Below are 25,027 nucleotides of genomic sequence, written 5' to 3' on the forward strand. Positions count from 1 at the left end.
CGGATGTCATTCTGCCTACAGGAAGTTGAAACACCGTGACATGGTGACGCTACCTAAAACTAAATAAAGAAAGAAAAGAAAAACAATAATATTAATGTATTATTTATTATTCGTGACAACGTAACATTGGTTTTAAAAATCGATTTCATTTCAGTTTTATTCAAAAACAATTTTTGTTCTCCTCCGTTTATTCTCCATGGGAGATACTGTACAGCATTCACAAAAAAAAACAAAAATCAACTCAAAACAGATAACACACGATGCTGTAACGTAAATGAATAAATACAATCAAAGCAGTAACAATAATAATAATTTGTCTTAAATATTAATTATGACTTAAACATTATTCAATAAAGTATGTGTTTTCATGATCCAATGAGACTACATTTGTCTGCAGCTTTGAGTCTTGTGTTGGTTTTGTATGTCCTTGTGTCCTAAATATGTTTCAAAACTATACATGTAATTATAAGGTAATATGCAAATGATAATAAATGCTTATTTTCATCTCTATTTGTAACAACTTATTTAGGCAAGTTTGACTGGCAGTCATAAGATAAAAGTAGAAAAGACCATTTGTTAAATTCTAACACACTTGAATTTAGAAAACATTTTCACAACACAATGAATCTAATGTCACATATCAGGCAGAAATCACGTACAAATTAATTCACAGATACAACATTTTACATCATCAAAAAATACACTAGTGTCAAAATTAGCACAGCTGAACATCTCATGTATACACTCACACATACAAACAGCAGCATAGACATAAGCAATGTGGCATGCACATAATGACACATTAAGTACCTCATGACTAAGAACATCACGATCTGAGGGGGGAGGGGCAAATTTGATTCAGTTTTCATAAAATGTATTTCAGTCTATGATGAATGTCTATGTGACTGTAAGACACCTATACTTTACAATCACTATTACACTCTGATTGAAACATGTACAAAAAGCACAGTTTTACCATACAATGCTACACACTGACACGATTTGGTCATCTCATCCAGAATATTGTGACTCCTGTTTGCTACTGAAGATTTACTGTAAGAATAATGCAAATGATTCAAGAAAAAAATTAAAAAGATAATAAAAAAAAAACAATCTTCGTTTCAAGTACATCCATCCATATTGCTTATCCGTTCAGGGTAGCAGGGTGACTGGATCCAATACCAGCTGACATTGATGAAAGGTTGTGCTGCACCTTAGATAGGTCACCATGGGATCCAATCTCATGCATTCATTCTCACCTGCTAATCTGCATGTCTCTGGACTGTGAGAGGAAGTGAGTACCCTGCCTCTCTGACTGTCAGGCAACCTTGTTAACCACTTCACCGCCGCATTAAACCATTTCAAGTACAACACATTTTAAAGCAGCTAATCTGATCATTCTATGATGTGCAAAACACAGAACAAACTGAGGTTAACAATGTGTAACAAAAAATCCACTATGACTAATTTCCCTTATCAAAGAATTCAAACAATCAATTCATACAATCAAAAAAAAACTGCATACATCGGGACTTCCAGTCTTTTCTGTGCATTTAGGTAAAATTGCAGACTGGACTTTGGGATAAGAGCAGATGCTCCAGTGGTCATTTCCCTGAAGACAGATCAAAGTGCTTGTGTGTAAAGACAGTCTGGGAGGATTCATCTACGTCAAGGGGAGGTGGATGAGGCAAGTTAATCCAGTGGCTGGATCAGGCATAGTTCATGGATACTGTTCAGTCTGCAGAGAGGAGAGGCGGCGCTCAATACACTCTTTACCTAAGGACAACATAGAGATGAAAACATTTAGATCAGAATCAAAGCGAAATGACATGGCAAACCTGTTCATTAGAGTCTAAGATATTGCCTTGTGTGTCACAGTAGTGCCCACTCACATTTATGTACACTGTCTATGTCCTTTTGCTCAGTCATCATTCGGGAAAGACCCTCCAATAACAGAAGGGCTCTCTGGTAGCGCTGGATCGATGCTGTGCCATAGTGGAACATCTCATCTAAAGCAGCAGCCTGTACCTGAAGGCAATCAAACACACACATTGAGGTTAAGGCAAAGCATGCACAGTGAATATACACAGTATACCCGATAACACCTGAGTGGAGGGGCCATTGGAGGGACCTTACCATGTGGACAGTGTGGCTATAGATGAGCTTCTCTGCTGTGAGCCCAGTGAAGTGGTCCATAAGCTTCTGTTTGTCAAGTAAGAAGGTCTGCAGCCGATTGTTGAGGGAGCGACAGTATGTTACACAGCTCTTGTACAATTCATTCAGCTTCCTAATCACTGCACAAAGGAAACAATTGAATTATTCTCGCAAATATGAACTCATTCTTGTCATGAAGTCATTGATTCCCAATTCTAATCAAACTCTTACACCGAATATGCTCTCACCTTGTTTCACAGTAGTAGAGGGAACGAGTTGACCATGTTTGATGTTCTCTTTAGCGGTGTGCAGTGCTGACGATAGAAACTCTTCAGCCTTCATGTACAAAACTAACTGCTCGGCATAGCTGAAGTACGCAAATGAGAAACAAATGTTGTTTTTTACAAAGCTTTGTAAATGAAGCGAGATGCTGCACACTTCAGGGAAACGCATAAAGCCTCATGCCACTCACCTCCATTCTTTACTTAGAAGGCTAATCTGATCTGTCACCAAGCTCTGCTCCAGAAAGGAAACATCGGGACTGATAATGGCATCCAGCCCCTGGTCTTTAGAAGATGCCAGTTCCATGATACAGTGGACAAATCCCCAGGTGAAACGCAGGTCACTCAGGGTGTCTGTGTGGGCCTCCTGTGATTAGAAACAACAAAACACCATCGGTACTTTCGATCGCACATGTTCAACAAGTTTTTTCTGCCGATAACAACCTGGCGGACTCATGTGAAAGCCTCATCGGGGTAGTTATTTGTACCTCCATCAGTGTGTCTTCGGCGAGCTCTGGAGGGCGAATTATCAGGCAGCGTGGACTGGCATCCATGACATCAGTCTCACTGCATCTGCGCCTTCCTCTATGTAGCCAGGCAGAGTAGTTGGGAGAATCTGCATTTCAGACGAATACAGTTTAACTTTCAAATCTGAGAGCACATGGAAGCAGAATGCCCATTTTATATCTACTATAGTTAAATATAAGCTCCGTCTTAATGCACTAAAACGAGGACAAATGTTTAACAAACTACAAAATCTAAGTAAGTCAAGGTAAGTTAGGTAAGACAAACCTGAGGACCTCCTTTTTAACATGGAATCAGGAGGAGTGTTTCCTTCAGATGGGCAACCTGAAGTGAAGACTGCAGGCGGTGGGCTGTTTGAGTACTGAAAGCCTCTGTTATAACCAGTAGGTGGAGCTGTAGGTACAGAAATGACAGTTTAGGTCTAACATTGTCCCCTGGCCGCTTTGGAAATGTAGTCCAATTAAAGTACAGCCCTTGGAATACAAATGAATGTGGTTACTGCAGCAGCTACGTCAAAATAAGTGTTTGATATGTACTGTTTATTTCACCTTACCACGGATATTATGAGTTATTATGATGTTTATTTCAATAATACTTTAAAGGAATACTTCACTGTTGGCCAACGTTGTATTTCTAGAATAGTGCTAAAATTGTGCTTCCTAACCTCAGTTTCACCTGAGGACCAACAGGACAAAGCCACATGCAAATCGTTGAAGTATTGCTTTAATGTCTTCCTTTCACATTACTTTGGACTGTGAATACGATGCTCTATCTGCCTATTACGTTTGTTGCAGCTTTTTTTTTTATATATGTCACAGCGACACAGTCAGCAGAAGCAGGACTGGTGGACCTGTTTGCAGTTGTACCTGTTATATCCATGCCTTTCTCACTGTGAAGGCTCTCATCGCTCCCATCTTCAGCTCCAAAGGCCGCCCTCAGCAGCATTTCTGACAACATGCCTGTGCTCAGTGCTCTAGACCTTCGATACAAACACCATCATGAGTATTCAATAATATTAAGTGAACAGTTACACAGACGACATATCTTCAGTACACTGTGTGTAGCAGATTACAAAGCCAGTACATGGGGTTAAAATCCCACATTTTGTTTGTAATTTATACCAAAAAACTCATATCTTATACTGAAAGTAATTGTTATATTTAATGACACTCTAATGTTCTTACCTTTTAAAAGGCCCCCTTTTATCAGCAGATTTGCTACTGAGGTTGGTGTGAGGAGCAGCAGATGGGTCAAAGGACTGCAGGTCTGGGACTGTCCTCATCTGTTTTGGCATCCTTGAATAAACCTGCTGTTGAAACACAGATTAAACTGTAATCCCTGGCATGTATACAGTTTCAGTTAAATTAGAATTATGTTGTAGATGCTGACCTCAGAGGTGACATTGTTCTGGATACTGGGGGAGCTGGTGAGGCCAGTTCTTGTACTGAGAGGGAGAATCTGCTCCGAGATCTTTGGGGTCGTTCCCACTGGAATATAGACAATTAGATGTTAAATTATTAGGATAACCAGTGATTTAAGCTTGATTATGAAGTCAGCGTGTTCTGGAACACTTGCAGTCATAGAGTCATTCAGAAGGAACAAAAATCAAATGCCAACACAATAGAACTATGGGAATGTACTGGGCCCATTCCCATGTACTGTGTTAGCAGTGTGACCGAGGTCGCTGCTGTAATATATCTTTGTTTAGTACAAATCTCCTGGATCAGGGGTTACACAACAGTTATATGAAGAAAGTCGTGTTAATTAGTCAAGAATAGTCGTCGGCTAAGATGCTCCTACCTCGCGGGGAGCATGGCTGTAGCAGGGCTCCTCCTGCTGCCGAACTTGGGGAATTAAACCCCGAACCTGCTTCTTTACAGCCTCCACACCGTGGAGAGTCTTCTCTCCTGGTACCTGCACAGCACAGTGTGATCCTGTGAATGATAAGAGACACCGTTAGACAAATGAATAGCAAGCAACAAACCCGATGCAGGGATTGGGTGCCTCTACGTGCCTGGGGGAGCTGTGCGAGCCGACAGGTTGCAGGTTCTCTTCCATACGCTGGTAGTTTCGGATCTGTGTGGGGACAGGAATGGGCACAGAGCGGCCACCAAATCCAGCAGGCTTGCTGCAGGAATCAGACGGGGAGCAAGGAGCACCATTTTTAAAGGTTTTATAAATTCAAGCACTTTCAAAGCAGTGTTTATGCTCAACTTCATCGTAAATCTATATTTGAACACTTCCATCACTGACCCACCAACCACTATATATATATATACCTGTGCAGGTCTCTGACAGGCTTGGAGGGGGAGTGTGGAGGGGGAGAGGGCAGAAGTGTTTTTTCCATTGGCCTGGGATCTCTTTCTCCCACTGGTGGGGACCTAAAGAGAGCATAGATACGATGTATTTGCTCTATGAATTAAATGTGACATTTCAGGCATAAACCTTTTGGTTTATGAACGAAAGACGTAACAGTTTATCAACTATTACTGAAAAAAACTGAGTGGAAATGTTAAAATGCATGTGTGTGTGTGTGTGACTCACCCGCTGTATATCAGGCAACTTTCAATGGGTGACACAACATCCACATCACAGGTGCACTCATCTACACAGGAGAAAGTTCAGCAAATAAATAAACTACTAAGTAAACCATTAAAGATGTAAACAGAGTGAGAGTGAAGCTCAGATGTCTCACTGGGAAACTTGGCAGGAACCATGACGTAGTCCTCTGTGTAAGACGATGTTTTCCTACATTCTTGATTGGCTGTGTCTTTCTCCAGGAAGCCAGCTGGGTTTCGTGTCGGGGAGTAAAGTTCTTTGGGCCGGAGTTGCTGGAGCTCTGCGTCGGAATGCTAAGTCAGGGATACAGACATACAATGAGATACAATGAGACATTTACATTTCACCCCTTTATTCAAGTGGGTTCTGCTCAGTCCGCAAGTGAAACTAGTACATACTTGTGGTGAAACCTGGTGGGACGTAGAGGAGCTGCCGGAAGAACTGCCTGAACCTGAACTTGGGTAGGAGAACATGGGAACTGGAGAGCCTGTCAAAAATGTGTTTTTTTTTAGCATCATCTGTATTGATAGACGTTGACTGTAGATATTTGAACAAACTAAAAAAAAAAGACTACATACATTTCTTTGTGGATGAGCACGTCTCCAGGAAAGGATGGTGAAAAAACTCATCTGTAAATGTAAAGACGTCAAATGTAAGAAACGCTTCGGTAGGGGTCGTGCATGTTAGGAGGCGGGAGATTACCAAAGCTCATCCTTTCTTGAGGATTCCTCTGCAGCAGTCCCATCAGGAGGTGTCTGAGGTGACCAGAAGTCTCCTTGGGGACTCTGGGAAAATACAAAGGCTTCCTGTTTACATTCACAGCAATGCTGTTGATATAAATAGTGAAAGTATATAGTATGTCTCGTTTTTTATATTCCTGTGTTTCTGTGATTTAGCTGCTCAATCAGGCCAGTGCTTTTTCAAAAGCTTCAGAATAAGCTGTAAAAATGTAAAAAGACGTCATTTTAATTTATGGTTACAATCATTGCAGACATTAAATGTGTGTGTGTGTGTGGTTATGTCTGTGTTGAGCTATGTGGGTCATGTGGAAAATGATAGCCGTACAGGCCACTAACTGGCAGCTCAGAGCAGGTTATATATAGTATGTCAGAAAAACAACAAACTATGTCTCCCCACACAAAAACAGGGCCCGGCTTATCACCCGACTTTATCATTGCAACAGATAAGTATGGCTGCGAGCCATGCAGCCGGTGATAAAGTACACCACGAAAACAGTGGGCGAAACAATCCATAAATCTCTTTGATCACGTTCCATGTCTACATTAGTGAGGATCAGGTATTGTTCAAAACGATTGGGAATAGCCAAGATGTCTGATTGTAAATCAAAACATGACGGCAGAGACAGTTTCACAACACAAACAGAGGATAAATATGGCACAACTTGGCATGTTTGTTTGATTTTTCAGTGAGAGACACATCATCAGGTGTAAGTTCTGGTTTCTTCCACCAGGGAACTATTTTAGGGGCGCTGGGAATCCTGTGAACGGTCATCGATCGCTAACATCGTTAATGCCGTGTCATTTATCAGCAGTCTGAGAGTAGAGACGACAAAGCTGCACATTACAGGCCTCTAATACCTGTTCACACTCATCAGCTCTCTATGTGTATTGTGTTTTTAAAGTGTACACACACAGTAACTGCATTAAAACCTGTTTTTAGGGTTAGCATTAGAATATGGTCTATGTTAGGGGTAAGGGTTGTGAACACACCCTGATGCCCATGAACCAGACCCCCAGCTATGGGTAAATAAAACTTGCGTAGACGTAAGCTTGTTGGTAAAGTTGTCAGTCTAGGGGAAGGTAAAACTTCACTGTCTAGTCAATCCATGCAGTGGACAAGTTCTTAAGCTGTATAGGCACCTGCCTTTCCCTTAGACCACACTAGTGGGGCGGAGAGGGGGGGACCTGCTGCACGGGCACCAACCTGTTCTTTTTACATCTTTGCCCACACCTGTGCACAATGCCAGCAATAACATAGGGAAGCAGCAGTTCCGGGTTTTAAACCTTATACTTGATTGGCGTAAAGTACGGTGCCAGGAACTGTTTTATTATGGTGAGAGAGACTGTTGTATCTCACTGGGAAGCCACCAGGGTGCTCCCACCAGAGTTCATTGACATTACTGGGTGAGTAGGCTACTAGGGCTCCATAAGTCGGGAAAAAATGGTGATGGGCCAGGGCTTTGAACACCCTCCAGTAATTACCATCAACAACTAGGAGCTGGATGATCTGGGGAAGTTTATGTATCCGGCTGGGGTCAGTAAGTATCATGTACAAGAATTTGTGTGTGTGTGTGTGTGTGTCTGTGTGTGTGAGAGAGAGGGGGGCGGGCGCTCACTCACTTGGGTAACAGGGTCCTGTTGCTTTCATAGAAGAGACGGAGCTCCTGTGGTGTGCTAGCCTGAACACACACACACACACACACACACACACACACAAGACTTTGAATATAATTGACTGTGAGTGTGCTTGAATATTTATTCACCAACATCATTGCAACTGTATAAAAAAAAACTACTTGTGCCAAAGAACACCACAATAGGTTGGTGTTTAAAGATCAGGACAAAGTTAACCTCACTCTGACCCTTGGACTGATCTCAACTCAGAAATAGAAGTCCGTCCTCCCCCGCCGTTTGCAGGGAAAACGCATTCAAGGAAACACACAAGCTACATAAATAACCTCACAACATAACAACACAACATTTGCTCTTCTTTTACTGCAAAAGCCCAGGAATAATGGAAAATGGAAAAGCAGACAAACATTTTCATGTGTGTGTGTGTGTGTGTGTAAAAATCCCAGCTCAGGTTGACCTGCAAATAACCGTTTCATCTCAGCAGCCACGTGAAACGGTGGAAAGCAACACCAAGTGTTGTGAAACAATATTTACGCTAGGTTCAGAGAACTGACTTGCAGCCATTTCCTGGCGCTCCCTCCCTGTGGCTCGTGTGTAAACAAGTGGTCAAGCTGTTCCGCACTTTTCTGCTAAACACACCAGATATCACAGAGTGTCACTCAGCAGACAGGTGGTGTGGTGTTGTGAAAGGGATCTGATTATTTTTGTGATCACGAAAACATTTGATGGTGCATTTTTAAATCTCTTCTTCTTAATAGGAATAAAAACTCACGTGAAATGGTGCTTTCCCCGTCAAACACTGGTACACAATGGTGCCTATGCTCCACAGATCGGCCTTCGCGTCGTAGGTCTGGGACATGATGACCTCCGGAGCCTATCGCCAGACAAACGCGGCTTACGGGTCAGACACATGCGGACGTTACACTCTTGTCAAAACCAGAGAAAGAGACCTTTAATGCTCACCATGTACATGGGAGAGCCACACAGCGTGGCTGCCATAGTGTCCGTCTGGAGATGACGTGCAAACCCAAAGTCAGCTAGAGGGTGAGACAAATAAGGTGAGGGTTGTAAAGCAGGTGTGTGCATTGTGGTGCTGTCCGAGTGTGTGTGGACGGGATGCCATTACCTATCTTAATGTAGGTGTTGACGGAAGTGGACCTGCGGCCCTCGGGGTGACAAAGCAAGATATTCTGGGGCTTGAGGTCTCTGTGGAGGATCCCTTTGCTCCGCAGGACCTTCATGGCCTGAGCGATCTGCTGCAGGAACACACGGATGGTGTCCTCACTTAACGTGCCTTTGGCTGCATAATCGGAGGGAGGAAACGCAGTTAGATGATATAGGAGAGAGAGAGTCAACATGGCAGTATATACATATATACATAGCTTCATCCTATCCCAAATCATCTTCATAAAATGTCAGTCAAAACTGAAATAAATATATATAAAACAAGCTAACAATCATATTAATACACAATACATATCCCATTAATTACTATATATTAATATTTTTCCTTAATAAAACATTTCTAAACAGCTGAATAGTATTACTACTACTAATAATAATAATGATGTTTTTCAAAACACCCAAGGCCACCTTACAAGGCAGATTTAAATATTCATAATATTAAACAATGTATTATGCAATAGACAAATAAAGGCCAACTAGTTACATTACAGATGAATCCTTTAAGCCAGTTTCAAAGCACACTTTATATGTTATTATTATTATTATTGTTAATATTAGTAGTAGTAGTATTTACAGACATCAGACTTCCTTAAAATACAGATTATGGATCACATTAACTTTTGGAAGTTTGTGAAATGACATAAACTAACTTTTTTTTGTTTTGTTTATCTTACAAAAGCTTAAATGAATGTACAGATAATAACATATAGAATAGGTGTTACTTGCAGCCTTTTATTTGACTTCAAAACTACAAACTTAATATGTTTGTTGTCACTGTTGCCACTCTGTCAGTCCTCGTGGACGAGAACTTTGTTTATGACGAGGCTTGTTTTGGAAACTAATTCCAACGCTTTGGAACATCTTAGGGACCCACCCCCACCCCACCTCCTCCTTCCTGGTACGTCCGGGGTATCTGACGACAGTATTTTTCCACCAGGACGAGTGAGTGACAGATGGGTGAGGTCATGTGGGTGCCGTGTGAATCTGTGAGCCAAGTGTAACTGAGTGTTGTGTTGCAAACAGTTGGCGTTAACACAGAATGGGTCAGCCTGCAAAATAAGAGACGGCGGCAGCAGAGCATTACTCTGCACTTGCATTTCAAAGTATATTTAGGCTGTGAAAAATCAACTCCTCCATCCCCTAAACTGGTCATTGCAGACACAGGGTTTTGGTGTCAGAGTTAAATTTGTAGCGTGATCACTGAGCAACAATTTGTGAATTTAGGTTTCAGGAAACCCAGCGGCATGAGAAATAATCTGATCATTTGTAGGGAAACAGAACAAATGTAATCCCAGAACAGGATGAGGGAATTAATTGTATCCGTGCAAAGTGCTTACAGAGTATTAGTGACAAGTTACCCACCGACACGACCTGAAACCTGAAATGTGTGATTGTACGGGATAAAATCCTATTATTCCCTCGACCTGCCGGTTGAGTAAGCCGCTGCAAACATGTTTACAACCGATGTGACGTGCGAGAGTGACACCTTCTTGCAACATTGAGGAGTGGAATGGAAAAAATGTACTGTAGTGAGACGTTAAACTATATTAAGCTCCACTTACAGTGCAGGTACTCTGCCAGGTCACCTCCATTGCAGTACTGGGAAGACAAGACAGAAAACACTTTATAGCAGGTGTGCTAGTCTTGTATGTATATGTATAATATATGTATAATATACAACTATGCATGAAAACAGATTCAAACAATTCTGTTACAACTCACCTCCATGACAAGATACACACATCCCCCCATTTCCTGTTGAAAAGATAAAGTGCAAATGATCAGAAGAGTACTACCTGTATTCTGTATTAACAGACACATAACAAGTAGATTTTTATTTTTATGAGATCACTGATGATAAATCGCATGACACTGATGAATTTATGAATGACTAATCAATGGTTTTGTTGCCGTGCACCAGGTTACACAACACGTGACACTCTGTCATGCCTTCACCGCCACTTATTTAGCAGTTAATTCAGGAGCCTTCGCTATTTTTACACCCAGTGTGACACCTTAGGAAATAGTCTCTGGGTGAAGAGGGTGAGAAGTTTAGGCTGTCATTCCCACCTGACTTGAAAGGAAAGTTGTATCCTGTTTGTCTTTTGCATCACAAAGCTGCATATCACAGTGAAACATTATATCGGCATTTGCCACCAATGCAGTCGTATAAAAACACCATATGGCTCCAGAGTGCAGGGGGTTATTCTGGTACCAGGTGAATTAGCACCATCTCAAATTAAAGGCATTATCCCCATGTGTTGTTTGTGCCTGCTGGGACACCTGCTGCTCTACGCTTGAAACCCCATTGTTTAAGCAGCTGCGCCGTCCCGCCATCTGCCAGAAAAGGTACGTCCATGTCTGGCAGGTGTCAGTAAGGTGAGAGGGAAGCACACAAAAAAAGAAATCTTACATTTGACATGAACTTCAGCGCCAGTTCAGCTCTTAAAGGGGGAAACATGAGGGAGAACTACAACACCCATCAGCCATAATAGCCATGACAACATTTTCCACATGTGCCTGCAGAGCAGTCAGTGTCTACATCACAGTCCTGCACGTGTGTTTCCATGTGGATGTGTGTGTGTGTGATGAGAGGACACACTCTTACCTGGTAGTCAAGTAGACTGACAATGTTTTCATGCTTGAGTTCCTGAAGGAAGCGGAAGAACAACATTTTAGTAAATAATAATAATACTACAAATCAAAAAAAGAACTGCATTAATAGTGATGTCATTACCTTCAATATTTTGATTTCTTTGCCAAGAAGAACGTGTGATTTGGCCAAGTTTTTCTTGTTGATACACTTCACAGCAACCTCACAATTACGTCTCTGAAAAAGCAGTTGTTTTTGTAAATAAAAACAAATCTCTTCAAATCCTACTTTGTCTTTGGTTCACAAATAAAAGTTACCTCTTTGAGTCTTCCCTTGAAAACGACCGCAAAGGCACCGTGGCCAATCAGGTCTTTCCTGCTGAACTCAAATTTCCCAACAGTCTCCATGAAAATTGATAATTAAAACAAAGTAAAAAATAAAATAAAACAAACAATAAAAGAGCAGCAGTTATAGTTCAGGAGGCGGATTTCCCCTCAGAAACACACGTACAATCCCAGAACACGTCCGTGCAGCAACATCCCATGTCTTTGATTATGACCTACGAGATTTGTACCCGGAGGAAAATATCGATGACAACATTAACAAGTTTCCGTCAAAGCAATAAAACAACAAAAAAGTTAGATAAATGAATAAAAAATGCACTCAAAAGACGTTCACCGTAGAAGAGACCGCGGTTTGTTTAACGCGTGTCTGTTTGTGAGTCTCGGGCGAGAAAGTGACAGCAGAGCAGTTCCACGGTGTTTATTTACAGCTCAGATATTACTGTCTTCTTCCTCACCTTTCTACCATCTGCTGCTTATTCATGTCGGACTGCGTGTGCGCATGCGCAAACACCACAAGGCAGCTGTCTAACGATGGTGCCTTCAGGGACACTTCGTAAAGTCACACGACCGCGTCTAAACTTAGCTGCTTTTTGTGCTATATCAGTGCTGTGTGGTATTTTAGGTTGACCTCATTTAAGGATATATACATATATATTTATGTATATCTCTATCTATCTATCTATCTATATATATTTATGTATATCTCTATCTATCTATATATCTATATATATTTATGTATATCTATCTATCTATCTATCTATCTATATATATATATATATATAGCAAATGATGTGGACATGTTTACATGTAAAGTGAAATTTATATATGTATATATATATATATATATATTTATATCTTTCACTTTACATGTAAACATGTCCACATCATTTGCTGCCAAAGTTTAACTGTATATATTAAATATTAAAATGTTTAATATTTATCAGGAAATGTTAACTTTAAAGTCTTTGCTAATGGACAAATGCGATCATGGGTCCTGGGTGAATCACAACGTTGTTAGGTTCTACAGCTGTTCTCTGTTAAATGAGAAATGTCTCTTTTTATTGTGTCCTTCACTTACAATACCACATACAGTATGTCATGATGTGTTGAGGTTTAGGGAAATGCTTATAAAACAAATATAAATCCTATTGTTAAACCTCAGGAAAGAATCAAAAAGGGTTAGTATAATTCTACCAATAAAGTATTTATTGGTTCCTACCTTCTCAAATTGAGAACAATAGATTTCCTAATCATATTCAGCATTTTTAAGTTAGAGTCAAAGAGCCAAAGATTGTAGTGATGATAGTACAGATGTGGTTCATTTTGGGATTATATGGCATTTACTGAGTGATTAAATTGTGTATGTCTCTATATTTGGGGTTTTTAAAAATTAAAAAAAACCTTTAAATTGTAAAGTCATAAAACTTACGATTGTCAGAAGGACACAGTTTATATTTCTGAAGATAAAAAAAATACCTGCATAATGCCTCAGATCTATCACCTCAGCCACATTCAGAGTTTGTATCCTGTTTATTAATCCAAATATGGATGAATGATAAATAAATATTCAACAAATATCATATGTAAAAATCACACAGTGACACAGACGCTGATTTCTTGTCATAAAGTCTTGTTTTTTTTAATAAAGATAACTGAAAGCATTAAACCATAGTACCATGAGACGACAATCAATGACGGCCATATACAAGCGTAGACATGGTCAAATATTTAACTTCAAATCTGACAGACAAGTGAGCACAGAGTGACTTACAGTAAATCCTGCCTCAGGAAACGTCATGTTGGTACAGTGTAAAATCAATGGAACATTTTGAAAACATGCCAACTCCCTCTCTTCTCACAGTATGTTAAGAAAAAAGCAACAACCCCGTCGAGTCCCTCAGTCCGTGTGTAGAACAGATTCCATATTCAATTGTACAAAAAAAATATATATATGAAAACGTGAAAGACAAATAAGCCACAGAAACATATTAACTTCACAGAATTTTGTCCAAAACACAACCAGTTTTCACTATTCCTCAAAGCATAGCATAGCACAGCTTATCAGGAAGTGAGGTATACTGCAAATATAAATATACCAGTCACTTCGTCTCAGGACAAGAAACACTCAAACACTGATTTCTTGAGCTTTGGCACACATAACAAACTCAGAATCACAAATAAATAAATACTTATTATCGGAAATACATAGCCTCTAATTCACCAATACTCTTTTTCTATTTATTATAATGTAGTTATTGTGTTTGCGCTTTCCCACAAACCTGGATTAAAACTGTGTGAATCTATTAAAAGTAGCCATTTTACCATCGTGTTGATAAACACTACATCGGATGAAGCCACTATGTCATTTTTAAAGAAATACACGATATTTTATTCCTTTTCTCGTCCACGATTATGCATTAAACCGTACTCTGAAAACACTGCACTCATTATCATCTCAAATTCTAACATCATTGTACTGTTTTACTGTGTGAGACTCACTGCCAATGTCAAAATGTTTTTTATATTTTAGAAAATAATCTGTTTTCTTCTCTGTTCAGATAAGGTCTTTGCTAATGGCAATCCCAGATTACGAGGGTTTTGGCACATGGAAACTGAGAATACATTGTTTTGGCACTAACAGATGAAACAAAGCCATTGTTAAATGGTTATTACTGAGTTTTAAGTGCTGGTCGGGAGACTGCACTGAAAAAAGAACATTTGATCAACTTAAATGATTTATGTTAATTCAAACTAGAATAAGCAGATTTTTTTCATATATATAACTTGCTTACTGTATTTGGAACAAACATAATTCCTTCAGATATTACCACTGTGCTTTTCTCAGTGTGTGTTCGCTGTGGGCGGCATCAGACCGGATGTGTCCAGTCTTCCTGGACTAACCGCTGACAGTAGCTCCATATTCACTTTTCTTCAACTGGAACGATCAGCGAGAGATCAGGGGAGTGGACTTCCCTCCAGTGAATCCACTGCAGCAGGCGACACAGACTGACAGACGCTGAGCCCCGAACAGCGTCTCCTTGGGAACACGTGAACGCGCTGTTTATGAGATGATAATAAGTCACAGTCTTCATAGTCTGCTTGTCGATTATTCGGCTATAGAATCTCTTTCAGTATCACTTTCTCATGCGAGTGTTTGGTGCGTTACATGATGCAGCGGGAGAGTACACTCTGGCCAGTGTTTGCCATTCTATACAAGTGAGCGCTTCGACCGCCCCTCCTGCCGCGGACAGAAGTGGTGATTGTGAGCGTCTACACGGCGGAGAGGTCGATTCGATTGGCTGAGTTGGTGGGAAGAACGCCGTCCTTGTTTCCGTTCATCTGGGACAAGGAGACGGAAACGACACAGGCAGTTCAGAGGAGAACTTTGAAAACAATTCGATTTGGAGTTAGGACGGAGCGACAGCACTCACGATGTCAGAGTTGAAGGGCTTCACATTTATGTTTCGGATGGAGCTGCTGGTGAGCGTCCACACCTTGGTTTTGTGTTTGAAAGCAGCTCTGACCTAAAGAGAGCAAGAACATGGACAAGGACAGGAAAATGACCTCAAATAAGAACCTGTTATTTATATCAGAGCAGAGATGAAATGAAAAATGTGAAAATGAACAAACATTTAAACACATACCTCTGAGTTGAGAAGACAGTGAAACAGGAAAACAAAGAATCCCTGAAAGACATGGAGAAAGCCTTAGATTTTTAAAAAAAGAAAAATTCACCCTCAGCTTAGAAAAGCACTGGTGTATCAGTGAAGGACGCACTTGTAAGGAGTTGAACACGGCAAAGATGTACAGGAACGGCAAAGAGTGCGTGTTGAAGGCGAGGACGCCGAAGATCCAGGAAATGCCGAGTATAGGAAGAAGCACGGCGACCGCCTTTACCGTCAGCCTTGGAGCAGAAGAAAGAGACAACCATGTTCGTTTGATTAGCTTTTAAATAAAGGTATTAACAAAGTATTACACTCACTTGACTGCATTGGCATCTCCGTGCACTTTGTAATTCTCTCCGCTGATTCGAGATATGATCCTGGTCACAGATATCAGGATGCCGATGTTCACCTGAAAATCAAGTTATTTTTCAGAGCTGTGCTGCCCCGACTGACTAAAAACCGAATAAAACAGCAAAATTCAAATCAAATGTTCGATACAGTGAGTAAATTGATTAATTTTTTTATTTTTTTTTAAATTCCTCACCACAATAACAAACAGCGCCGGCGCCACGAAAGCCCAGATGGCGCCGTTTTTCAACGACAACCAGCAGCTGAAAGAGGAAGGACAGACGTGTCAGAGTACACTGAAAAAGAAATAATAAGTAATATATTTATAAATAAATAATACATAATATAAATAAAACATTCTTTTTTATTTCCATGATGTCATTCTCGCCACCGACGTTTAACGCAATTAAGAAGAACTACATATAAGTCAGTGTAGCTCATACTCACTTGTCAACCTCACCGTAACTGTCCAGAGCCGACGTCATGGACACGATGCATATAACCAAAGGAGAGCCTGAGAAAACCAACACGCGTGTTACACACTCACCAGTGTCACAGAATTGTGCCTCGCTAGTGCTCAGATATCTTTGTTCCTTTCATTTTCCCTTGTAAGGAAACACATAAAAATGGAAATAAAACAGCCCTTTATTAGTTTTATGAAGCACCTTAATCAGGAAAACTCTTAATTCATGTCATAATAGAGGTAAAATAAGGTGTTAATACATGCTAAATTATGACTAATAAAGGGCGACTATGGTACTTATGCATGTTTGTAAACTAAACTTCAAACCATCAACCGACGCTTGCCCTACGATGAGTCAAATGACGCGATTCACTTTCTTTGGAAAGGGAAAAACTGATTTTTTACAACTCTGAGTACGAATCTGAGGGAGGCAAGCAAATACTACTGCTTTTCTAGTAATACAAAGCCACATGCAAATCGGTGAAGTATTCCTTTAAGGCAGTGGTTCTCTATTATTTTCTGTCATGCCCCCCAGAGGACAGAAACGTTTTCACGCACCCCTGGGATTGAAATACTATTGAGAACCTGATCATTTTTATTTATTTATCTGTATAAACCACTGTATGAGTTGTCCTGCCCTGCCTCTCACGCCCCGCCCTGACACCCCCACTACTGCTTTAAGGATACCTACACTGAATGAAAATGCCTTGTGCTGATGATGACAGAGGTGGTTATTTATCTTTACCGTGTATGACTCTGCTAAAGTCAGGGAGATTTGTGTGATAAATATCCGTAATTTATGTTTTAATCTCGCAAAATAACAAGTGATGCTTTGTAAGCCTGTTTGGGCTGGGCATGTTTTTTTTAATTAAAAAAAACAAACAAATCACTAAATCAAATTTTATAGCACGTTAGCCCAACAGCTAATGAACAAAACAATGTAGGAAAGGAATGTGTTTTGCTTTTCATTAGTTATGGAGGTCTACTTACATATATGAACTTGTTTTCATGGTTAAAAACCTCCTAATCGCTGCAAACGAGCCAATCAAAATATCTCCTCACTGACGCTCTCGTCAGCCGCGCTGTTTCAGACCAAAACCACACCCCTAGAATGTGGACTGTGTTGTGATTGGCCAGCCAACGAGAGCTTTGCCACTGTCCTGTGATTGGCCAGGTACCTGGAAGTGACGTAATAGATAGGCCAGCTCTCAGATACACAGCTCCCCCTCTGGCGCGGTGGATGCTCTGCATCTCAGCAGCTACAACGAGAGTAGTTCTTCTTCTTCTGCGGTTGAATGTACGCAACCGGATGTGCCCGGACTAGTGCCCGCACCAGGAGGCGCTACGGTGGTGAGAGGAGTGGTGAGGATTTTTGATGACGACATCAAATTAAGGAAGTGCCGATCCGCTTCGCAGAGCCCAGGAAAACAATACAACACTATTTTCTCAGCAGTGGCTGAACTGTTTGTTCTGAAACTTTAGGGTTTCATAAACGAGGTCATGACGCAGATACACACACAAACGCAGCGTTAATTGGAGCTTCCGGTCTATGTGGGCTTTAACTTCCACTGTGTCATCTGAACGCACTGTATGTTATTTTAAGAAAAAGGCGATTGGAGCCACGGGTCACTTGTAATATGGTCTCCACTTCAACTCGAGTGTGGTTTTATTTATCATCCCAGTTGCTAATCGTTCACTTCCACGAATATAAATCTTTAACTTCACAGCATCGGCCTTTTGGCTCCGTCTTCAGCATGCGACAGACTAGAGTGGGAAAACTTTCACTTTGTGGGAGGAAAGGAAAGATAAAGTCGCCTTTAATGCGGCGAACAGCGGCGGCAATTCATTATAAAACGAGTGTTTACTCTTTATGTATGAGAGTTATACTTCTAACTGTCTGTGGCACATCATTTGCAGTTGGCCACACAAAAAGAAAAATGACTCTGGCCAGAGGAGAGGAAGTAATAAAAAGGGATCGTTTTCCCTCTAATGGGTTCAGCATGTGAGGGAGAGACTATGCATTCCCAAGCAGCTAAAGACAGTATACACACGACCCTGCTTCTTTTTATCTGTCCGTCAACTCCGCTCGTGATCAGGGGAGGCGATTGTTATTCTGGTATGTAACTCAAAGCAGGCACAAACAATATTTGACCAATCATGTGACGCGAAAAAAAAAACCCACTGAATTTTATATCCACAGTATGACGCAATGACGTGACGTAAAGGCGCATTATGCAATAAAATATGATACTGTAGTCTTTAAGGAAGCATAAAAACATGACGACAGAGGGAAGACACACTCACCCCAGCCGATGCCATAGTAGTAGAAGTGCTTGCTCCCCTCCGAGCCGAACACTTTGACCACCATGCTGTAGAGGTGAAGCCCCTCCACCAGCATCCACGCGAAGGCGCTCAGAAAGAAGAAGTGCAGCAGGACGGCCATGACCTTACAGGGCAGCTGCACAGAATCATGCTTTCGCCATCAAACTCTCATTCTAATGACCTCAGGTTTTATTTAGAGCCAACGACACGATGCGTTTTGTGCGTAGCTCACCGTGCCCGGGTCAAAGCGAGCGCTGATGAGCAGGAGGATCTCCGCCACCAGGATGGCGAAGGACAGGTTGGCGTGGATGTGGTAACGTTGGTTACGGATGGTGCTCACTGACCTGCAGAGCAAACCCCAGGACAACATGACTCTAGATTCCCAGCGTCTTATTGGCAACAGTAGCGCTTGGTGTGTTTGTTACGAGCTACAGATGAACACATGAACACACACACACACACACACTGGTTACATGAGTGTCTCGCAGTGAGTGGCCGGGGATTATACTCACGACAGCACCGCGAAGGTGACAAGAGTGATGGCGAGACACAGGATGGAAATGGAGCAGCCGACGTAACCGATGGTTGATAGTGCCACCCGGTGGCCAGTGGTGAGCTGTGTATGAAGACAAATCAAGGCAAGGGTTTTTTGTTTGTTTGCTTGTTTGTGCTGCGATAGTTTAGTCTGAGACGCTCCAGTGTGAAAGATGAAAACACTGCAGGGTAAAGATGTTTTGTTAAAATTGGAAACATATGCACTCACATTGCTGTCATTCTTGGTTAAAGAAGGATTTTATTTGTCCCCACAGCACAGTGCATCAACTATTTAAAGTGTGCGGGTTTGATTCTCTATTAACTGTCTTCACATGTGCCTTGTCATTATGAGGGCAGAGGAGGCTCCTCCTCCCAGAAAAAGGGGATATGTGGGATGCTCCTTTGCAGCCGAGGGATAAGGCTGCCCACTAATGAAAGACTGGCTAAAGGAAAGCACAGCATCAAACGGACTCCTGCACCCTAAAAACAGCACTGGCCCACTTAACTCCAATGAGAAGTCGTCTATTTTAAGTAGCCACTGTGGATGCTGGCCATGCTCCCGCGATACATAAACTTGGATCACAAAGGTTCAGGCTCAAATGTAAACGGGAACGATAGAGGACAGAACGACGGTTCCAAGGAACACGGGGGGGGGAGAGTGGACCACTGTCCTGTGCAGGGACTCGAAGGAACCACACTTAATCATAACTGTCCCCAGTACTTTTGTATGAAACCACCAGTGAAACCAATATTGTGACTGTAGGTCTGCTCACATTTGACCTGTGCCGAGGAGCAGCGCAGTGTTCTGAGGCTGCAGCGGGGGAGTCTGCTTGGTGGCTGACTCGGTGGTGAACCGCCGCTTCCTGTCCAATTATCCCTCTACAAATCCACTCGGTTTATAGCGAGCGCAGAGGAAGGGACGCGCCGCGCAATGCGACTCCGGGGACAGCGCTCGCTCTTCGGAAGGTGGAAGATGGAAAAGATGGCACCTTTTTCCTTGAAGGGAAAATTCCCACTGGCCTGCCTATTTAGACTTTATCCTGGGATAATATGAAGCATAAGATTCATACTCTTCCAGTCCCAGGAAAAGTTGTATAAATATAAATCATTTCAACAGTCATATTTCACTTTAATTGTTTGCAGTAGGGTTGGGAGATTTGGAAATTTGGAAACTGCAAAAACTTCTGCCTATTTTACAGTGAAATATGGTGTTACCATAATAAAATTGGTGATATATACCATAATGGGCACTGTCCACTGGTTTATTTTAGGTCCTATATCAACATACAGTATATAATTATTGGAAAATCAATTTCTATCTATATATGTCCACTAAAAAAGAAAAAAAAGAAAATGTCTCCTACAGTCAGCATTTAATGTGATCTCGCTTGGTTGTTAGACAGTTTTCTTAACTAATCTCCTGGTCCATTATCTCAGGCTTCTTTCAGCACGTTACCGAGCTCCACTTTTGATTCAGGCTTTGGTTTTTTTAGTAGTTTCCTTCTCTGTCCAGGTGACCACATGTTGCCTCTGCAGTATCTAAGCCTGGACGACGGTCTGTATTTTATCAGTCTGTTTTCCTTTCCAAATATGATTTCACTGCATTAGCAGCAGCGTGCTTGTTGTCATGCAGGAAAAAAAATAAAACCGCTTTGCTAATCAGGTGCTTTCCTGAAGGAAGGGCCGATCGTTTAGAACGACCATATCTGGAGTGTCCCGTTTCTTTGCTGATCTCACTTTGAGAGCGGCATCGCTGATGTGGAATTATGATTTTTGAATAAATCTGACATCAGGTACAGGTGCAACCATTTACATTCATTAGGTTTCCACTCCAATTAAGGGTAAGAGAGACAGGTTCTTGCCTTTAGTCCATAGACACTGGTTTGTTGGTTTGTTTTTTTTGAAGATTTTCTGTTGTTTTATTCATAAAATATCAGAAATCTTCGAAATGATGACGTACTCAAATGTCATGTTTTGTCCACAAACCAAAATCATTCACTTTTAATGATTTCTTTGTTCTCCAGAGCAAAGAAATGAAGAGAATTATTCACATTTAAGAAGCTTGAACAATTGGGAATCTTGTTTTAATTAAAAATGATTCATCGAAAATCAAAATAGTTGTCGTTTAATTTAGTAATTGATTAATCGATGAATTGTTTCGGCTCTAGAGAACGCTGTTGCAGGAACGTGGACGCCAGACGATTCCTTGCGCTCGTCAATCGTTCCTAATTTTCCCAGAAATGTGAACTGACTGAAATAACTTTGTTCTATTAAAAGGCAAATGAAAGTAATTATCTTGATTTTCATGCGCTTAAAATAGAATATTATTAACGTGTTCAGAGCTTTCAGATGCGTTCAAGTCTTCAGTCTTTAACCGCGACCACCAGGCGTGACCGTGCACCTGTAAACTCATAAACCTGTCACCATTATTCATTTGACAATTTAAAAGCTGGGATTTTCCTTCTGAAAAAGAACATTTCAAACGTCAAGCTTTATCGCTAAATTGTACCTTTAAGGGCACCACTTGCATCAGGATGGCAAAGTTGGTGAGGTGATTGCACAGACACACAGAGTACGTCATGTTTCCATCCGAGCGCACGCAGCCTTTGTTGGACCACACGCCCTCATTGGAACTGAAAAAAAACACAGCAATTAAGGAGTTACTCAGACAGGAAGTGCCGTATATTCATAAATATACGAATAGCATGAACACAAAGAGGTTTTTGCAGAAACACAGCTGGCTGAGATCACTCAACGCGATCCGTCGTGGGAGGCACGGAGACGTTCTGACACGACAATCTCATAATTCACATTTCTTGCGAGTTTCAGGGAAAAGAGGAGTGCGGAGAGGAAGTTTTTAAATCCAACCAAAACACGCGTCCTTTAAAAATGATTTATGCTCCCCTAAATAGTTTGCGCTTCACTTATCACATCACCATATTTTTTTTTTTTTTACACAATCCTATTGCAAAACAGCAACACATGTAACATCACATTGGTTTGGATTTGGACGAGAAAAAGGGAAATGCACATTTTCCAAAATCACTGGACACGTCTTTTGATTTAAAGCTAATGAGAATATGGAAAGAATCAAGAAATCTGCATCTGAACAAAAATAATTATGAACACACCTGTAGTCCAAGAACGCACAGTAGAGGAAGACTTTGTTGCTCTGGTTAAGAACCTGGTCTTGCTGTTCTTTAGTCTGAAACAGAAACGTTAAATAACAATCAGATCTTTAATTGCAAGAGAAAAGCATGTAATATACGCTATTACTTTTGAGTTGAGCACCGTTGAGCGCAATAAATAAAAACTGCTTTGTTGTCCCAAAAGTAATAGCAACCTGTTTGGAAATGACAGCATGGAATTTTTTCCTTCAACAATTAGCAGTTGCCTTCCCGGTTTCCATTCAGACCCCCAAAAAAAAATAAAACCATCGTAGTGGAATTCAGTAAGTAGAGATAGTTTAAATGGAAATAGAAAAGGGATTCACTGGTGCAGAAAGTGAAGACTTAAGATCCACATTTAGCAAAGGTGATTATTACGCTGAGTGGAAATCCCTGCCGTCTTCAAGGATCTTATTTGATTATAAATCACTTTTTCCATGTCATTCCTTAATATGATATTTGGAGTCTCGGGAGACAGTGAGCTCATGGCTACAGTGCAAGAATGCAGTAATTGGGGCTTGGCCCTGGTTTCAGGTCAAACCACCACCCTCCTCAATCTGTCATGTGAAGAAAACAACACTTCCATTGGCTGGTTTGGGTGTGCGCCGCGAGACTCTGCACCTCTTCTCGCTCCCCGAGCCCTTGACTTGCAGACGGAGTAAGCGTATGATTAGATGGACTGTGTCTGCGGCGTTTCCTTGTGGAAAAAGTGAGCGCGAGAGTGAAACTGACAGTCAGGCTGTCTGTTTCCTGGCACACACGGCTCCGTGATTCATATTACAAAAGCATAGCAGCAATACGTTGACTTCATTGTGTAACCAAATCACTGCTCTCATTCTGTCTGTTCCGCACATGCAGGTCTTTAGTCATCATGTATTGGGCCCCTCCAGATGAATACTATAGGTAGATAAGCAAAAAAAAAGCAAAAAAAATAAAAAATGAATACAAAAATCTGCCAATGGAACAAGTGAACATTCTCTTGGTAAGATTTCTTAAATTAAGACATTATATTTAAACCTTACAAGATAAGGGTGACTCATTTTTAGCTATATTTTACTAGTATTGTGTCTTATAATAAGCTTGTGAAGCTCAAAAATAGTATTTTCCCCTCAAAAGTAGCATCTTTATTTGTCATCCAAGTGTATTTAACTCATTTTTAGTTCTATAATTGTGACACTGTTCTAGATTTGAGTCCAACACCTACTTGAAATGAGATTAGGAACTGGCATTTTCAGGCAAAACGTGCGCGTGTAACTGTGCATTGTGAGTTGTGAGTTGGGCGTGTCGACCACGCAGTTTTTAAATACAGCAGATCTGTCGTCTCAATTCAAGTGAAGTCTGTGCGTTGAAACGAGACGATTCATCTTTTACAAATAACACAGCAGCTTAAAAAACCTCCTGACACCGTTTCATCTGAGGTGTGACTCAAAACGAGATGTTTTCAAAAAGCAACAAGAAGTGCGGTGAGATATTCTGACAAATACACTTGGAAAGATTTAGAGTTTTTGCAGTGTATTTGGCGCAGTAAAGCAGGCGGGACACACGCCAGACACAAACTAACGTGTAGGTTAACAAACAGTGCTGCTTGGCCACGTTCGCTCTCTGGCAACGCTCTGTTGTTGTGGATGGTTTTTGACTTGTTGTCTGAGGAGAGGCGCAGGATCCCGAAAGTCACCGGCGAGTGTTAAAAACGCACCGCCGAGATCTGGCCCGACTCTGTGAACACCCCGCCCACACTCGCCAAGACTGCGACCGGTGCTCCGGCTCTTTATTAGCCACAGGAGGCCGGCAAATGCCACCTTGAAAACCAATTTGAGCCTTGTGAGAGAGGGAGAGGAGAGGGTGAGCGATCGTGATGGAGCGACGAAAGAGAAGAGTGGTTGTCTTCTACTGTGTCTGCCTCTGTGCAGCCGTCAACCACAGCTCCATCTACAGCGCATGCTTCAACCGCGGCTAACTCACTCCCCCCTGGTATTAATACGTGCTTTTACAATACGTGTTTCAATTCTCTGACTGTTCATCAAGTATTACATTACACTGCATTCTGTAAGTGGCTATAATCCAGTGGTAACCAAACCTATTTCCAGTGATGCAGTTTAATTGTATAGTAAGATATGTTCAAGTTAAAGGAGAAGTTTTACGTAAATGAACATAAAAACAGCCGCACATGGACAAAAATACTGTAATACAAGACGCAACTCTTTTGGATCTTAGCTCCATGTCATCATCATAACACAAGTGTAATGTGATAGTGTGTTACATAATGGCTATTTAATGGTGTGTCCCACAGACTTGCTCATGGAAACACGGCCCTATCAGCAATTCATCCCAACTTGAATCGAGAAGCCTGAGGACGTCTTGCCATTTATGCTCCACACGTCCCTCTAACAAAAAGCACATGTCATCCATTTGCTCTTTTAACGACTCCGTTGGGCCCAACGACGGAGGATTAAAATAAACAACGTGTGTGCATCGCAAAAGTTCAAATGCGGCGCTCAGCACCCGGCAATTTGTA

General features: G+C 41.3%; 2 protein-coding genes across 4 annotated transcripts in view; both read right to left on the minus strand.

The window, feature by feature from the left end:
- Positions 1 to 86: 86 nt before the first annotated feature.
- Positions 87 to 12,489, minus strand: ulk1a (unc-51 like autophagy activating kinase 1a). Of its 2 annotated transcripts, none has more exons than XM_044027107.1 (27): positions 11,987 to 12,489; positions 11,814 to 11,906; positions 11,685 to 11,726; positions 10,799 to 10,831; positions 10,639 to 10,675; positions 9,018 to 9,191; positions 8,855 to 8,928; positions 8,664 to 8,765; positions 7,880 to 7,938; positions 6,222 to 6,304; positions 6,098 to 6,148; positions 5,918 to 6,006; positions 5,656 to 5,812; positions 5,505 to 5,565; positions 5,240 to 5,341; positions 4,975 to 5,088; positions 4,761 to 4,894; positions 4,350 to 4,447; positions 4,145 to 4,266; positions 3,827 to 3,939; positions 3,228 to 3,353; positions 2,924 to 3,051; positions 2,627 to 2,802; positions 2,403 to 2,521; positions 2,137 to 2,294; positions 1,893 to 2,028; positions 87 to 1,776 (listed from the first exon to the last, which is right to left on the minus strand). In XM_044027107.1, exons 1-27 carry the CDS (start codon positions 12,074 to 12,076, stop codon positions 1,721 to 1,723), a joined length of 2,727 nt encoding a protein of 908 aa, XP_043883042.1. In that variant the 5' UTR covers positions 12,077 to 12,489; the 3' UTR covers positions 87 to 1,720. The 2 variants fall into 2 exon arrangements, with proteins under 2 accessions (XP_043883042.1, XP_043883041.1); XM_044027106.1 differs by having other exon boundaries at positions 4,145 to 4,269.
- A 1,133-nt stretch (positions 12,490 to 13,622) lies between these two features.
- adgrd1 (adhesion G protein-coupled receptor D1) overlaps positions 13,623 to 25,027 on the minus strand; it is a 28,736-nt gene continuing 17,331 nt past the window's right edge. For both annotated transcript variants that reach the window (XM_044026507.1, XM_044026508.1), the window contains 12 exons: positions 22,477 to 22,550; positions 21,855 to 21,978; positions 19,324 to 19,427; positions 19,044 to 19,155; positions 18,794 to 18,947; positions 16,474 to 16,540; positions 16,223 to 16,289; positions 15,996 to 16,087; positions 15,791 to 15,917; positions 15,658 to 15,699; positions 15,445 to 15,537; positions 13,623 to 15,352 (listed from right to left, as the gene is read on the minus strand). In XM_044026507.1, the coding sequence (XP_043882442.1) occupies positions 15,284 to 15,352; positions 15,445 to 15,537; positions 15,658 to 15,699; positions 15,791 to 15,917; positions 15,996 to 16,087; positions 16,223 to 16,289; positions 16,474 to 16,540; positions 18,794 to 18,947; positions 19,044 to 19,155; positions 19,324 to 19,427; positions 21,855 to 21,978; positions 22,477 to 22,550 (1,125 nt within the window). In that variant the 3' untranslated portion in view covers positions 13,623 to 15,283. The remainder of the gene's footprint in view (positions 15,353 to 15,444; positions 15,538 to 15,657; positions 15,700 to 15,790; positions 15,918 to 15,995; positions 16,088 to 16,222; positions 16,290 to 16,473; positions 16,541 to 18,793; positions 18,948 to 19,043; positions 19,156 to 19,323; positions 19,428 to 21,854; positions 21,979 to 22,476; positions 22,551 to 25,027) is intronic.

The sequence above is a fragment of the Solea senegalensis genome, linkage group LG5 (assembly GCF_019176455.1).
Source record: "Solea senegalensis isolate Sse05_10M linkage group LG5, IFAPA_SoseM_1, whole genome shotgun sequence".
NCBI classification, from domain to species: Eukaryota; Metazoa; Chordata; class Actinopteri; order Pleuronectiformes; family Soleidae; genus Solea; species Solea senegalensis.

Bases quoted from the DNA above. Each gene is read 5' to 3' on its own strand.
- ulk1a (XM_044027106.1), bottom strand. From the start codon at position 12,076: ATGGAGACTGTTGGGAAATTTGAGTTCAGCAGGAAAGACCTGATTGGC. The intron at 9,192-10,638 runs GTAAGTGGAGCT...CCGATTATGCAG, and splicing joins CCTGGCAGAGTACCTGCACT to CCAAAGGCACGTTAAGTGAG. The intron at 3,052-3,227 runs GTTTGTCTTACC...TCTGAAATGCAG, and splicing joins GTTAAAAAGGAGGTCCTCAG to ATTCTCCCAACTACTCTGCC.